We start from the raw sequence: 15,739 nt of genomic DNA, 5'->3' as shown, positions 1-15,739 counted from the left end.
AGGGACAGAGATGAAAAAAATATGTTTTCCAACCCCCAAAGCCCCTCTTCAGTCTTGTCCCCAAGGCTGTGCTGTTTTCTCATTGCTCCCCCCTTCTCTCACTGATCCCCACTTTTTGTATTATCATTAAAAGTAGAAAATATATATTTTGGGGGTTATTTATTCTTTTAATCTACGATTTTTTTGCTCATAGGAAAATGCTCCTTGTGCCAGAAAAAGCCAGCTTTTGCTGAAAAATTACTCAACTAACCAGAAAAGCAAACAAACAAACAAAACAGACAAACTTAGTGGGTTCTTGTGCCAAAAGCTGAGAGATCACGGCCCTTCTGCTGGAATGTATCACTGACAGTGGTGAAAGAAAGCGGAATCACAGCATGCTGAAGCAAAGAGGGTGCTAGACTGAACCCCAGTTAATCAGGTTGAGGATTTATGGCATGTATTATGCAGGAGGTCAGACTGGAGTATCATACTGCTCCTTTCCTCCCCTTAATTTTGTGAATCTGTAACTATCCGGGTGGTTGTGTGCATTTTTACTTTGGTGTATGATAAAGCAGTGGTTCTCAAACTGGGGGTCGGGACCCCTCGGAGGGTCACAAGGTTATTACATGGGGGGTCATGAGCTGTCAGCCTCCATCCTAAACCCCACTTTGCCTCCAACATTTATAATGGTGTTAAATATATTTAAAAGTATTTTTAATGTATAAGGGGGTGTCACGTTCAGAGGCTTACTATGTGAAGGGGGTCCACAGGGCAGAAGTTTGAAAACCACTGTGATAAAGGACACATTCAAATATGACCAGAAGAATGGCCATATTGTATCAGACCAAAGGTCCATCTAGCCCAGTATTCTGTCTTCTGACCATGGGCAATTCCAGGTGCCCTAGGCAATGAACAGATCAAGTAAACATTAAGTTATCCCTTCTCTGTCTCCCATTCCCATCTTGTGGCAAATAGAGGCTAGGGACACCATCCCTGTCCACCCTGACTAATAAGAACTTATCTAGTTCTTTTTAAACCCTGTTATAGTCTCGGCCTTCACAACATCCTCTGGCAAAGAGTTTCACAGGTTGACTGTGTGCTGAATGAAGAAATACTCCCTTTGTTTCTTTGAAAACTGGTGCCTATTACTTTCATTTGGTGACCCCTAGTTCTTCTGTTATGAGAAGGAGTAAATAACACTTCCTTATTTAAAAAAAAAAAAATGTGGAGTCCTGTGGCACCTTAAAGACTAACAAAGGTATTTAGTCATACACTTTCTTTAGTGGCAATTTAGACCCCACCATTTTCTATGTATAGTTGGGATTATGTTTTCCCATGTGCATTACTTTGCATTTATCAACATTGAATTTTGTCTGCCATTTTGTTGCCCAGTCACCCAGTTTTGAGAGATCCTTTTGTAGCTCTTCACAGTCTGCCTGGGTCTTAACTATCTTAAATAGTTTTTTATCATCTGCAAATTTCGCCACCTCACTGTTTACCCCTTTTCCCAGATCATTTCTGAATATGTTGAATAGGACTGGGCCCAGTACAGACCCCTGGAGGACACCACTATTTACCTCTCTCCATTCTGAAAACTGACCGTTTATTCCTGCCCTTTGTTTCCTATCTTTTAACCAGTTACCAATCCATGAGAGAACCTTCCCTCTAATCCCAGGACATCTTAATATTCCAGAAGTCCCAGTTTTTATGGACATACGATCATAGATGGATATAGAGATTTGAAACCTGATGACAGATATTTTGTTTTCCCTCTGGTTGCAGATCCCGTTCCTGTGTCTAGTGCTGGATTGTCTGTGGAAGTGCTGCCCCCGTGAGGCGTATGGCAGAAGGAAATTCTGCAACTTTCATTTTGTAAAAAGAACGAGGAGTACTTGTGGCACCTTAGAGACTAACAAATGTATTTGAGCATAAGCTTTCATGAGCACACACCTGCTTGGAATGGACACGAACAATCACTGGAAGAAGAACTCTCCCTTTCCAATCCATGCACACAGCTGCTTGGAACTAGGCCAATATAAGGGCAAGGGCTACAGTAACTGCCTCTGCCCATGTTGTTTAGGGCAGGTGAAAAACCTTCCCCGTTAGTGATTACCGTGTAATCTGTGTTGCCAAAATGGCTCCCCAGGGGTTGTCCCAGATGCCTCTTTCTTGGTCTCTCCGAGCACAGGACGTTCGCTGAGAACTGACCCTGTCTCTGACTCCAGCGGGGGCTCTGTGCGCATGAAGGGAGGACGGAGAAGACCACAGGCGCAGTGATCACATACGGATTAAAGGTGAATATCCCTTTAAACCCTTTATAGTTTTTTAACATTTGATAATTTTAGATCGAGCTTTAGGTGTCACTGTAATACTTTCCCCCTCTTTCTGCCTTGGTCTAAGACGTCACTATTAATAACATTGGCTTTGTGTTGTTTGGATTAAACTGATTTATGGGAGAAACCAATATACAAGGCTGGAGCGGCACAGAGGAAACTCTCCTGTGGTTAGATTATCTATAACTGCCCATTGCAAGGTTCATGCAGCTGGTGTTTACCGCTAGAGGAGGCAGGGGAATGGACTCGTTCCCTGCCTGTTCTCATCCACTGTGACAATTCCCATCTTCCTACGTGAGCCTCCTTTGTCCATTTGTTAACTATTTGAACAAGTAGCCTTCCGCTTTTCCCCGGCTGCGCCTCGCCTTGGGAGCGGGATAGGGTGGGCGGAGTGGGGCGTTTGGTCAACGCTGCCTCATTATTTCCCTTCCAAGCTCTCCTAAAATCCTCCTCTGCCCTGGAGCATACGAAAGTATTGACAACCGGCTGCTGGTTTGCTGAGTTGTCACTGCCGATCATGCTGACCAGCTCTGTCTCATTGGTTCCTTGTCCTCTCCTCCCCCATGCAGGGCCCTCCCTAGCCATTTGGGTGCCTTACACGGCCCCCGGCTGGGGGGGGGGCTGTGTGGGGCCCCAGGCCTCCCCACCCCAGGGTCTGGTAGGCAGGAGCTGGGGGGGGGCACTTTTGGGGGCCCCACAGGCCCAAAGGATTAATGGGGGCCGGGAGCAGCCCGGTCCGCTTCCCTCGCCCCGGCCCCAGCCGTGTCGCTCTGGGGAGGGGGCTTGGGGGAAGGGATCCCCCGCACTCACTGGCAGCAGCGGGAAGAGAAGCAGCCCGGCCCCAGCCCGATCTACTCCGCTGATGGGGATGGGGCAGGGAAACATTTCCCTAACCCCCCGCCCCGCGACACGGCTGGGGCAAGGGAAGCGAGCGGGCTGGGGCCGCGTCGCTCCGCTTCCAGCGCCAGCGAGTGCAGGGCCGATCCTTTCCCCAAGCTCCCAGCAATCACCGGCGGCAGGAAGCGGAGCCCCGCGGCTGGGAGCTGGCGAAGTGGAGCGGGCGGGGGCCCGGCTGCTCCGCTTCCCGCCGCTGCCGCTGAGTGCGGGGTCGCTGGGGGAAGAGGTGGGATGGAGGCGGGCCGGGGGGGAAGGGGAAGGGGTGGGGCGGAGGGAGTTGTCCGGGGCCCCAGCCCCCGCAGGGACGGCCCTGCCCCCTGCAGTGGGCAGAGCCTGCGGGGGGAGGGGGGCAGCCGAGGGTTAGGGCTGGTCGCTGGGGCTGCCGCGAATGCAGCACGCAGCTGCCTAGGGCACCATGAAATTTGGGGCAATTTGGTGCCCTACGCAGCTGCTTATGCCTAAGGACGGCCCTGCCCCCATGTATCTCTCCCCGCCCATCTGTTGTCTCTTGTCTTACAGTTCATAAGCTTCCTGGGGCTCTGACCGGCTTTTTGATCCGTTTGTGCAGCGCCTGGCACAACAGAGCTCGGATCCCTGACCGTGACTCCTAGGGGCATCATACAGAATAATAAATAACAATTGACTTCATTGGGAGCAGTAGAAGCAGCTCCACCCTCATGCCGGAGAGAAGCAAATAAATGACACGTACTAATTAGCGCTTAACTGTTTTCCTTTCCCAGCCTGGGTTTGTTTGAGGCAAAGGAAGACAAGCCGCAGGAGAGAGACAATCCGGCTCCTTTTGCTGCATTTGGTTAAACGATTATGTCAGTCTTGTGGATGCAGGGAGAGGAGGACAAAGGGGGGAGACCAGCCGGTCCAGGTCTGAGTGTCTTTGCGGCCATGGGCCCCTTGCTGCGTGTAGCTCCGGAGCGCCACCTGCTGGGGGCTTCTTTTTAAACTAGCACCGGGGCGGTTTGTGTCTGAGCCCAGACCGGCTTCCCCTCACTGTGTCCCTCGCCCAGGGATACACCGCGGTGTCCTCGGGCTTCAGGCTGCTCCTGTGTAGGTAGACGCTGGAGCTGTCCTTGGAGGCTGTGAATCGCCCCTGGGCTGCCGGGGAGTAGCTGCTGCTGGAGGAGGAATAATAGTAGATCAGCCACTCCAGCCCCCTTCCCGGAGCCTGCCGGACCCAGTTCATACCATGGCTGCTGAGAGCAAAGCCGCTCACGGTACAGGTCAGTTTAGTGGGTTCCCCGGGTTTCTTAATCTCCGGGCTGGACTGGGTCAGAACCACCTGTGCTCGGGCCCCTGGGGAGAAACAAAGCGGGCGGTTAAAAGTAATGTTTAAAATCAACAGATCAGAGAGACAGACAGATACACTAGAGAGAAGGAGACAGGCCAGTATGTAGAGATTAGTCTAAACACTCCCTACTATGACTCCCCGCATCTCAATGTCTTCCCACGCGGGATGAATTGTAGAGGGGATTTTCTAAAGCACTCACATTATTTAGGAGCACGAATACTATTGATTTTCCTAGATAGACGTTCCTAGATAACTTAGGAACTTTAGGAAAAAACGCTCAGCCCATGAACTGCAGAGCGACCTACAATCGACGGGTGAACAGACAAACAAACCCACATGAGAGTCCAACCAGGAGAATGCAGATTCTCAGCGGGCCCAGCATGGTGGTGGGATGGGAGCGCAGCCCAGTAAATCCCTGAGCCAGGTGTGGGGCCTTTGGCTGAGATACCGGAGTCGGTGGTTAAATAGGAAGTCGGAGGTGGCAGTTTTGCATATTCGGAGGAGAGCGGGCGGGTTGGAAATAAAAGGGTCTGAATTCAGCGGGAGGGCAGACTAGGCGAGAGGCTGATGGGGGGGCGGGCGTGGGGCAGTGATGGTCGGGGGGCGACCCGATATAGTAGAGAAGAGACCAGAACTCCGAGCGGGAGAACGGGGCTGTGTGAAAACAGAAGGGGAAGAAGGATTCCCCGCCAGCAGGCTCAGGGCATGACCTACAGACAACCTGAGAGCATGCTTCCTCACGGCCTGTTCCTGTCAGTCTGGTCCCTGGACCAAACCCGTCTCCACAGCTGTTTCCAACGCGCTCGCCCCGTCCAAGTCCATGGCATGAGAGCCCTCCCCGGGGATTTAGAACACGGAAGCTGGAACAGGCAGAGGCCCCAGCAGTCCCTCTCCTGACGCTCCAGGGCTTCATAGTTCTCTGCAAAGTGCACGTCGGGGTGTTTTATGGGCTGTGAATCAGGGACCCTGGGGTCGATTTTGTCTCTGCTACAGAGTCACTTTGTGATCTTGGGCCAGTCACTTAGGCTGAGATTTTCAAAGGAGGCCGAAGGAGCGAGGAGTCCCATTCCCATTGCCAAGCAATGGGATGCGGGTGCCTAAATCATTTGGGTGCCTTTGGAAATCCCACACTAAGACGGCTTGGTGGTTTTCTTGGGCAGTGTCCTAACCAGCTGTGTTCAGGTGACAGCCCGCTGGGTAAGAAGGATCCTGAAGTTACTCAGGAAGCAAAACCAAACCTTTAACTACCTCCCCCCACTTGTCCTTATATATCACAGTTCAGTCTTGAATTGGTCAGCAGCGACAACACGCTACACAAGCACCATTCAGCCTTCTGCAGGTCTGTGCGAATAGTGGCAAAATGTTGGTGTGCAAAAGCTGGGTGGGTGGGGGGGGAGGGGGAGGAGACTGTTCCACCACCAATCTTTCTACAAAAAGAACAGGAGGACTTGTGGCACCTTAGAGACTAACACATTTATTTGGGCATAAGCTTAGAGCATATTAGAGAATGCATCCGATGAAGTGAGCTGTAGCTCAGGAAAGCTTATGCTCTAATAAATGTGTTAGTCTCTAAGGTGCCACAAGTCCTCCTGTTCTTTTTGCGGATACAGACTAACACGGCTGCTACTCTGAAACCAGCCTTGATAAAATGTCTCTTGCTTTTCTTCCTCTTTGTAAACATGAACTAAGGGAGTGGAAGGGCAGAAACCTAATTAGTCATAGTAACCGAGGCGAATTCTATTTCCGCATTACTAGCCACTAAATAAGATTCTCTCTATTCCAGGGGCGGGTAAACTTTTTGGCCCGAGGACCACATCTGGGTGGGGAAATTGCATGCAGGGCCATGAATGTAGGACTGGGGCAGGGGGCTGGGGTGGGGGAGAGAGTGTGGGGTGGGGGAGGGGGTATGGTGTGCAGGAAGGGGCTCAGGGCAGGGGGTTGGGGTACAGGAGGGGTGCAGGGTGCAGCAGGGGGCTCAGGGCAGCGGTTGGGGTGTGAGGTGCAGGCTCCAGCCTGATGCGGCTGACCTTGAGTGGTAGTGGTGCACAGCAGGGCTAAGGCAGGCTCCCTGCATGCTCTGGCCCTGCGCCACTCCCAGAAGAAGATGACACCAGGTCCCTGCGGCCCCTGGGGGCAGGCAGGGGGCAGCAGAGGGATTCGCGCACTACCCTTGCCTGCAGGTACCTCCCCTGAAGCTCCCATTGGCTGAGGTTCCCTGTGCCCTGCCAATGGGAGCTGGAGGGGGTGGTGCCTGCAGGGGAGGGCAGCGCAAGGAGCACTCTGCCCCCCTCCCCTTCCCCCAGAGGCCACAGAGACGTGGTGCCGGCCGCTTCCCCCCGCTTAGCCTTGCAGCACCACCAGGGTGGCAATCCCACGGACCAGATCCAAAGCCCTGATGGGCGGATCCAGCCCGCAGGCAGTAGTTTGCCCACCCCAGAGCTAGGCCTATCCACCTGCTTTTGCTCCAGAATTCATTCACTAAAGCCCCAATCCTGCAAATGCCCATGCATGGGAGCCCTCCACAGGCAGACCTGTTTGCAGGATCAGTGTCTACCACAGAGTAAATAGCATAAAGCAGCTTCTTAAAGTGACACCAATCAAAATAAAACCACAGATCTATTTCTTTAAACCTTGGATTGGTCTACTTTATCCATAAAATCATGCCCAGGTAGCCACAGGCCCCAAAATGCCAACAACTCGCCAGAAATCTTGGCACCCCCCCCCCCCCCCCCCACACACACACACAAAGCCTGATCTCCATCCCCTACAGCCTTCTCTCCCCAGCCTGGCTGGGTCTGGGACACTCCAAACCCCCCACCCCCACCTCACCCCACTGACCGCCACATACCCCCTATTTCTCCCATCACTTCACCTTCTTCCACCTCCTCTGCAGGGTCCAGGGGGCACCTAATTAGTGGAACCAGCCTATGGGGTTCCATTAATAAGGTGGGAGGGAGGCTCTTCATTCCCTCATGTGCAGCAGGCACATCAGACCAGGGGTCCTCTGGGCGGGGGTGGGGATGGGGCTGTGGCTGGCTCCTCTGGCTGTGGGGGGTCTCCAGGCTCTGGACACGGGGAGGGCGCAGGTGGAAGGGGTGGAGCCAGGGGCTAGCCTCCCATGCCTGGGCAATTTAAAAGGGTCCTTTTAAATTGCCTGGGCCCTGGGACAATTGCCCCATTTGCCCCCCGCACCCCACCGGCCTGGGCCTTGGGGCCCAAGAGCACAGGAGGGGTGGAAGGCTGGTTTAAGTTGCACATGGACTCCGAGAGGGAGAAGCCCAGGGACCCAGTACCGTCACAACGGGGGGAACTGAAGTCAAGCCCTGGAGGTGGGGAAGGACTGGTGGTTTAGAGCTGCCCCTGGGAGGGGACTGAGTTGTTGTGTGATGGTCTGACACCAGGAGGCCCAGTGGGAGAACCTGGAGAAGACACTGGCTGGGACTAGCCCTTGCGGCTGAGAAGGGGCCAGCAGAGGGGTGTGAGAGGAGCCGTCCCCTGCCATTCCCCATCTGGGCTGGTGGGGCTGCCCTAGAGGTAAGGATGTATGTGTAGAGGTGGGTTAGGTACTTGATAATGAGATCTGCAAAAGCCAGCACACTGATTGGGAAGCTGCCTGACCTACCCCATAGGAAATGCTGAGGAGAGGTTTCAGAGGGGTAGCCCTGTTAGTTTGTATCAGTAAAAACAACGAGGAGTACTTGTGATACCTTAGAGACTAACACATTTATCTGGGCACAAGCTTTTGTGGGATATAACCCACTTCATCAGATGCATGGAGTGGAAAATACAGGTATAAATATACAGCACTTGAAAAGATGGGAGTTGCCTTACCAAGTGGGGGGTCAGTGCTAATGAGGCCAATCCAATCAGGGTGGATGTGGCCCATTCCCAACAGTTGACAAGAAGGTGTGAGTATCAACAGAGGGGAAATTATTTTTTGCAGTGACTCAGCCACTTCCAGTCTTTATTCAGGCCTAATTTGATGCTGCCCAGTTTGCAGATTAATTCCAGTTTTGCAGTTTCTCACTGAAGTCTGTTTTTGAAGGTTTTTTGGTTGAAGAATGGTGACTTTTAAGTCTGTTATTGAGTGTCCAGGGAGGTTGAAGTGTTCTCCTACTGGTTTTTGAATGTTACAATTCTTGATGTCTGATTTGTGTCCATTTATTCTTTTGTGTAGAGACTGTCCGATTTGGCCAATGTACATGGCAGAGGGCATTGCTGGCACATGATGGCATATATCACATTGGTAGATGTGAAAGTGAACGAGCCCTTGATGGTGTGGCTGATGTGGTTGGGTCCTGTGATGGTGTCCCTTGAGTAGATATGTGGACAGAGTTGCGAACGGGGTTTGTTACAAGGATTGTTTCCTGGGTTAGTGTTTCTGTGGTGTGGTGTGTAGTTACTGATGAGTATTTGCTTCAGGTTCTGGGGTTATCTGTAAGCAAGGACTGGCCCGCCTCCAAAGGTCTGGGAGCATGAGGGATCATTTTCCAGGATAGAGGGGTCTCCTTGGTGGAAGGGATTCTCAGGTCTCTCCTGGTGGAACATTTCCTCATCTGTTCTTAAAAACCTCCAGTGATGGGGATTTCACAACCTCCCTAGGTAACCGGTTCCAATGCGGATAGTTAGATATGCTTATCCTTAGAAAGTCCTCCCCCCACCCCACCCCCCATATCTAACCTAAATCTCCCTTGATGGATTTTGCATTTGTTTATTTTCTGAAAGACACAGAATCATAGAGACGATAGTTGCTAGTAACGGAGAATCCACCATGACTCTTGATCAGTTGTTCCAATCTTTAATTCACCTCAATGTCTTTTTAAAAAATCACCTTCTTTCCAGCTGCACAATGTCTAGCTTCAGCTTCCAGCATCAGATCCTGTTGTACCTTTGTCTGCCAGACTGAAGAGCCCGTTATCAAATTTCTCTTCCCCACCTAGGATCTACAACAGGCACCAGTGTAAAGACTCCTTGTTTATTTCCCCAGCCATGGGACGGAAGAATAATCTAGTGACTATAGCTTGAGTCTAGGCATGAATATTCCTGGGGTCTTTCCCACACACACAGGGATGGGACCCGGGAGAGTCAACGTGCCAGGTCTCCGAGGGGAGAGCGACTCAGAACAGGACTCACTCCGGATTGGAGCTCACAGATGAAGCGAGAGATCTGTGCACCGCAACCCATCGGGGCTCTGGGCAGGAAGAGGAGACACATTGCCCGGGAACCGGGAGTGGTAGCGGGCGGTGCCCCTGGGCTTCAGGCCGGTCATTTTCAGATGCAGCAGGTTGTTGGGATTGTCTCTGGAGATGGTGAATCTCAGTCAGTGGGAGCTGCGGTCTGTGACCCTTGTGCCACCCATGGACCTCTGCTTCTCCCTCGGCAGCCGCCTCCCCCTGAGCGACCCCATGAAATCCCACCGTGTCCCTGTCCACAGCCCTTAGCCATGTGACTGTCCCCAATGCCCTGCGGGCCAGCGCTGGGCTGAGTGATGCCAGCGGGGGCTGAGGGGCGGGGCCTTTTATCTCCATGGTGACTCTGTGACATGGGGGCACTTTATTGTCGGCAGGATCCTGAGCTGCACCGTTTACCCCAGGGCTGTGATTTCCAGCTGTCAAATAGATGGAAAAAATGCTCGAGTCTCTTTGGAAAGTCCCGGCAGTGCCACATCCCCCGGCGCAGCGGAGCGGGGTTTATTCCGGCGCCGGGTGATCTCTGCCCCCCAGCCCCGCCCGGACCCTGCATGGCCCATTTCCACACCCCGGCCTCCATTTCTGGGGTATGGAAATGAGCCATTCAGAGTCCGGGAACGGAAGGGTTAAAACTGGCGGGAGGTTTGTGTTCCATTCCCCCGGGTGCCGGGTCTCCTGCCCGAGCCCGAAGCGGCGGGTGTCGCTGCTCCCCCGCGCGGCCGCCGGGAGAAGGGCGATTCCGCAGCCTGGGTTTTTGTATGATCACAAACCGGTTTCGTGTCACTGTGTCTCTCGCACAGTAATAGCGGGCGGTGTCCTCGGGCTTCAGGCCGGTCATTTGCAGATACAGCTCACTCTTGGAGTTCTCCCTGGAGATGGTGAATCGCCCTTTCACTGCATCGAGGTAGTGTGTACTACCCCCATCATAGCTTATAACAGCGACCCATTCTAATCCTTTCCCGGGAGCCTGGCGGACCCAGTTCATCGGATAGCTGCTGAAGTCTAACCCGGAGGCTTTGCAGGAGAGGCGGAGAGAGTCTCCGGGCTTTTTCACACCCCCTCCGGACTCCACCAGCGTCTGCGACCGGACACCTGGGAATAAAGACAGGCCATTAATATCGGTATAAAAACAGCGAGAACACAATATTCTTCGAACTCTGCCAGGTCTTCAGAGGAGGAAAATACCTTCCAAAGTTGCTACAGCGACAATGACAAGGAGCAAAAATCCCATTTTCCCGGGTGCTGGAGGGGAAAGTTCTCAGGGGACTGGCTGGTGACTGCACCGACCCAGGGGGCTGCGGATTGTGTCTCCGGGTGCAGCCTGGGCAGAGGGAGGCTCAGATTTAAACAGGAAACTGTCTCCCTCATTTGCATGCCCCGCTTTATAAGAGACACACACTCCTGCTGTCAGTGATGGATTGACTCGCCCAAGGGCTCCGGGTGCAGGAGTCAGAGTGTCCCAACCGGAGTGTCTGTGCAGCGCCGGACACAGGGTGCTGGGGTCCCCCTCATACTTTTGCACACCTGGGAGGAATGAACAGCTCCCTGCAGGGACTGTATCATGTAGGAACTAAGGGCCTGACTATTGTAATGTGATATTGTGGAAGGGGGGGCGGCGGGGGGCGGATTATCAGCTCTGAATCCCCGTTCCACGCGCACAAGGGATATGCAATGTCCGGTCAGTGGGGTCAGTGTCTGGTGGCGGGGGGTCGTGTCCCAGGGATCCATTCGTCTGGGCCCCCCTCTGGAGAGGGAAGATTTCCCATGATGCTGGGAGGGATTTTGGAGGGAAGCCCCTTTCCCTTCCCAGTAGTGACCAGATACATTGACATGATCTGTGACACAAGGAACGTGACCTTAGCAAGCCTGGCTCGGACTTCGGACCAGGTCTGGGGACCCGCCTGTGGGTGCAGGTGGGAGAAGCTGGGTGGGGCGGGGGGGGGGGGGGGGAGTCTGAGGACAGAGTTAAGGTTTTGCAGCGGAGCCTCCCTGACATTAGAGGGCCGAGAGTGGCGTGTCTGAGAAGTTTTCTTGAGGGGAGAGTCGAGGATTCAGGCAACCGTGAAGAAAGATTATGATCCACGGCTGATATTTATATTCCTCTTTATATTCCTGTTCCCAGTCACACTCCACTTCCCATTTACACTCAGATTGCAAACTCGGTGGGAGTGAGAGAAGTTTTATGCTCTGTGTTTTTACCGTGCCTAGGACTATGGGATCCTAGACTATAATTAAGAACATAAAACGGCCAGACTGGGTGAGACCAAAGGTCCGTCTAGTTCAGTATCTTGTCTCCCAGCAGTGGCCAACGCCAGGTGCCCCAGAGGGAACGAACAGAACAGGGAACCACTGAGTGATCCACCCCCTGTCGCCCATTCCCGGCTTCTGGAGACCCTGGGCACTGGGACCACAACCAGCACCAAATCGATCACCGCTGAGCATCATCATCAAGATCATTTACTTCATTATTTATTAGTTAGCAATAAAGTGCAGACAGAAGTTTTCTCCTGGTTGTGTTTAAAGAACTTGTGTGATATGAACGCTACATGTTTTCACAACATCCCCGTGATGTAATATTGAGGGATAACAACAAAAAGAACAAAACTATTTCCATTCCCACTTCCATTCAGACAAGTATAAGCATTCACGCTGAAACACAGATTTCCATTCCCATTACCACTCATGTTCCCTTTCATATCCCAAACTCATTCACACACACTGGATGGATAGATAGATAGATAGATAGATTAGATAGATGTCTCCAACAATGATAACATTCCTTAGGGGCATTTGTCACTGAACTTTATGTGCTTCATTACTGCTTATATTTCCTGCATTGGTAGCTCCAGAGCAATGATCCCTGCAAGAAGCAAAGGAATATAGAACATGAAACGATTTTATACAGTCCTCGGGACGTTCAATCAAATTCTAAATATTTCAGCTTCTCCATTCTGTAAAATAAAACTGAGCACAAATCGGTGCCTTTGGCATAACGTTGACTATTGGGGTTAATTCCTGTCTTTTCTTACATTTGCCCATTTTAAAACCCAGACGCGGTGTGAACCCACCGTTGGTTGTGGTGATGGCCTTTGTGACTCTGGTCTAGTCTCTCACACAGTGATTCCGGCCTGTGTCCTCGGGTCTCCGGCTGCTCGTTTGTAAATGCAGCCGGTTGTTGGGATTGTCTCGGGAGGCAGTGAATGGCCCTTGTTTCGCTGAATCGGTGTGGTGTGAACTCTTTCCCATGTACTCTGCCCTGGAGACCCGCTCCAGATGGACCCAGTGCTGAAGTGGAGCCCGGAAACTTTACAGGCGAGGCGGAGTCAAAGGGCACCGGCGGGTCCTATGTCCAAAGCAGCAGTTTCTGTAGGTGCAGAGTTGGAAAATGATGTTTCCCAACCTCCGGTGCCCCTTTTCCGTCTTGTCCCCCAGGCTGGACTGTGCTCTTTGCTCATTGCTGCCCCTGGTGGCCGACGGGAGAAGGGGCCTCTGCAGCCTTCCCTCTCTTTCTCTCACTGACCCCCTTCTTGTATTGTTATTTAAATCAGAAAATGAATATTTTTGGAGTTATTTATTTATTCGTTTAACCCAGGCTTTGTTTTCTCCTAGGAAAATGTTTCTTGTGCCAGAAAGCCAGCTTTGGTGGGAAAAGTATTCAACTAACCAAAGGGGAAAAATCAATCAAACAAACAAACAAACTTGGTGTAGACTGGTGCCCAAATCTGAGAGTTCAGGTCTTTCTGCTCGAATGTGTCACTGACCGGGCTGATACTAAGAGGGCACTAGACTGAACCCGAATGAACCAGGCTGAGGCTCTATGGCCTGTGTTATGCCGGAGGTCAAACTGGTTTATCATACTGCTCCTTTCCGGCTTGGAAGTCTATGCATCTGTGACTATCCGGGAGACTGGGGGTGGGTTCAGAATTTGTCCCTGGCAGAGGAAAGAAAGAGGAAGGGTCCCAAAAAATAAGCAGAGGCCTGTCTTTGTGGAAAGGTGTCAACTCCTTCACCTGCGGTAAAATTAAGGAGGAGGAACAATAATAAGAATAAAAAGGGTTTGTTGTTGCTAGCCCCTTTCCCAGAACTGATCTCATTTTCACTTAGAGAACTTGGATGTCCCCAACACCAAACTACTTCTCTCATTACTGCAGGGGAAGGCTTTTGTCTGAGCTCAGACCGGCTTCCCTCACTGTGTCTCTCGCACAGTGATACCGGGCCGTGTCCTCGGGCTTCAGGACGGTCATTTGCAGATACAGCTCACTCTTGGAGTTATCCCTGGAGATTGTGAATCGCCCTTTCACTGAATCGAGGTAGCGTACAGGATTCCCACAGCTGCTGATATAAGCGACCCATTCTAATCCCTTCCCGGGAGCCTGGCGGACCCAGCTCATCCCGTAGCTGCTGAAAGTGAAGCCGGAGGCTTTGCAGGAGAGGCGGAGAGAGTCTCCGGGCTTCTTCACATCCCCTCCAGACTCCACCAGCTGGACCTGCGAGCGGACACCTGGGAATAAACCAAGTTATAAATTATATGAGTACCCATAGCAATAATGCAATCTTCCTCTGCCGCTGCAATGCATTTCGGGGGAGAAATTACCTTCCAAAGCTGCTGTAATGAGAACAAAGTGGAGCCAAAGCCTCATTTTCCCTGGTTTTGGAGGGGAAAGTTCTCACCGGCTTGGCTGGTAACTGGACAGACACAGGGGGCCGCGGACTGTGAATCTGGATGTAGCCGGGCCAGAGAGAGGCTCAGATTTAAACAGGAAACTGACACCTTTATTTGCATATCCACTTCCTTATAAGAAACAGCAACTCCTTCCCCGAGCGGTCACACTGTCTGGGGCTGGGGATCCAAGAGAAGGAGGAAGACCCGTAACTGGAGAAATAAGGATAGATAGATAGATAGATAGATAGATAGATAGAGGGGGTGGATGGGGATAGATAGAGGGGGTGGATAGGAGCTAGTGTTATAACATAGTGTCCAGCTAGTGTCTTAACAAGGGACCAGGCGATTCTGGTGCTTCTATTTTGCCTGTTGCTCGTGTGTTGCTGGGGGTCTGGCAACTCTGTTTAACCAGGTTGATATCATGACCAGGGCACCAGGAGAGCATGAAGATGATTTGACTGTGCTACCCACTGACAGTGTGGACAATTTTAACACGAAGGAAATAATTCCAAAGCTTGTGTGTGTTGAGCTTGGTAACTTGCAGTGTTGCCAGCAAGAAGGGCTGCAAAGGGAAAGAGAGCGCCTCTAACCTTTTAACTATGGAGTCTAGCAGCTTGCCTGAAAGGGGGTTGTATAAAACTCCTCTAGATGGGCCAGAGGTGATTCTGGGTTTAAATGAAATTCAGAAGGAGTTGGTTGTGGCTCAGCAGAGCAATGCGTCTGTGGAGCAAGATAAAGGGGAATTGTTGCTTAAAGAAGCTCCTAAGGAGAAGAATCCTCATGGTAGTTTTTGCCATGGTTGATTTTGTGAGCAGTTTGCTGTAACTGAGAGGTGTGGAAGTGATTTGATTAAGGGATTTTCAGTTCCTAACTGTCAGAGTCTTTCAGATATGTATGGATCCATGAGCTTGCTTTTGAAAAATCCAGTGTGGATAGCCGAAAAGGTCTCAGATGGAATAAAAATTGTTTGGGAGGTTGAACAGCCCTATAACCAAGTGACTGAGCTTGGCCAGCCTGTTGGGGAAACAATGTTATTGGAACAGGAATGTCACCATGTTGACTCTTTGAGGGAACAGTCTGTGTCTCAGGTTCGGAGAGAAGACTGCGTAGCGGAATCTACAGACCAAGACAGCGGTGAAGTTAATCTCTTGAGAATACAGGGGATAGCAGGCAAAATTTCATCTCTAAATACTTTAGATATATCTTTCGGTCTCTTAGTGAACCTAACATCTGATTCCATGTGGAAGCAGAGGTTGGTAATGGAAGGACAAAAGAACTTTGGGTCTAACATGCTACTGAAAATGGATGGTATCTCTTTAAGACAGAGTTCAGCCTTGGAATTGTTATTAGTTGTTATTATTATTGTTATTAGAGA

The 15,739-nt window shown here is 51.5% G+C and overlaps 3 gene segments (V, D, J or C); all 3 read right to left on the bottom strand.

The window, feature by feature from the left end:
• Positions 1 to 3,812: 3,812 nt before the first annotated feature.
• LOC122462683 lies at positions 3,813 to 4,931 on the bottom strand. The segment is given in 2 exon segments: positions 3,813 to 4,517; positions 4,849 to 4,931. Coding segments are annotated over 2 exon segments (396 nt in total).
• Positions 4,932 to 10,305: 5,374 nt separating this feature from the next.
• On the bottom strand, positions 10,306 to 11,018 carry LOC122462631. The segment is given in 2 exon segments: positions 10,306 to 10,793; positions 10,887 to 11,018. Coding segments are annotated over 2 exon segments (534 nt in total).
• Positions 11,019 to 13,843: 2,825 nt separating this feature from the next.
• On the bottom strand, positions 13,844 to 14,361 carry LOC119567971. The segment is given in 2 exon segments: positions 13,844 to 14,202; positions 14,296 to 14,361. Coding segments are annotated over 2 exon segments (405 nt in total).
• Positions 14,362 to 15,739: the final 1,378 nt, after the last annotated feature.

The sequence above is a fragment of the Chelonia mydas genome, chromosome 13 (assembly GCF_015237465.2).
Source record: "Chelonia mydas isolate rCheMyd1 chromosome 13, rCheMyd1.pri.v2, whole genome shotgun sequence".
In the NCBI taxonomy this organism is placed as follows: Eukaryota; Metazoa; Chordata; order Testudines; family Cheloniidae; genus Chelonia; species Chelonia mydas.
The sequence above is the reverse complement of the archived record's forward strand: the minus strand, read 5'-3'. Positions and strand labels throughout refer to the sequence as shown.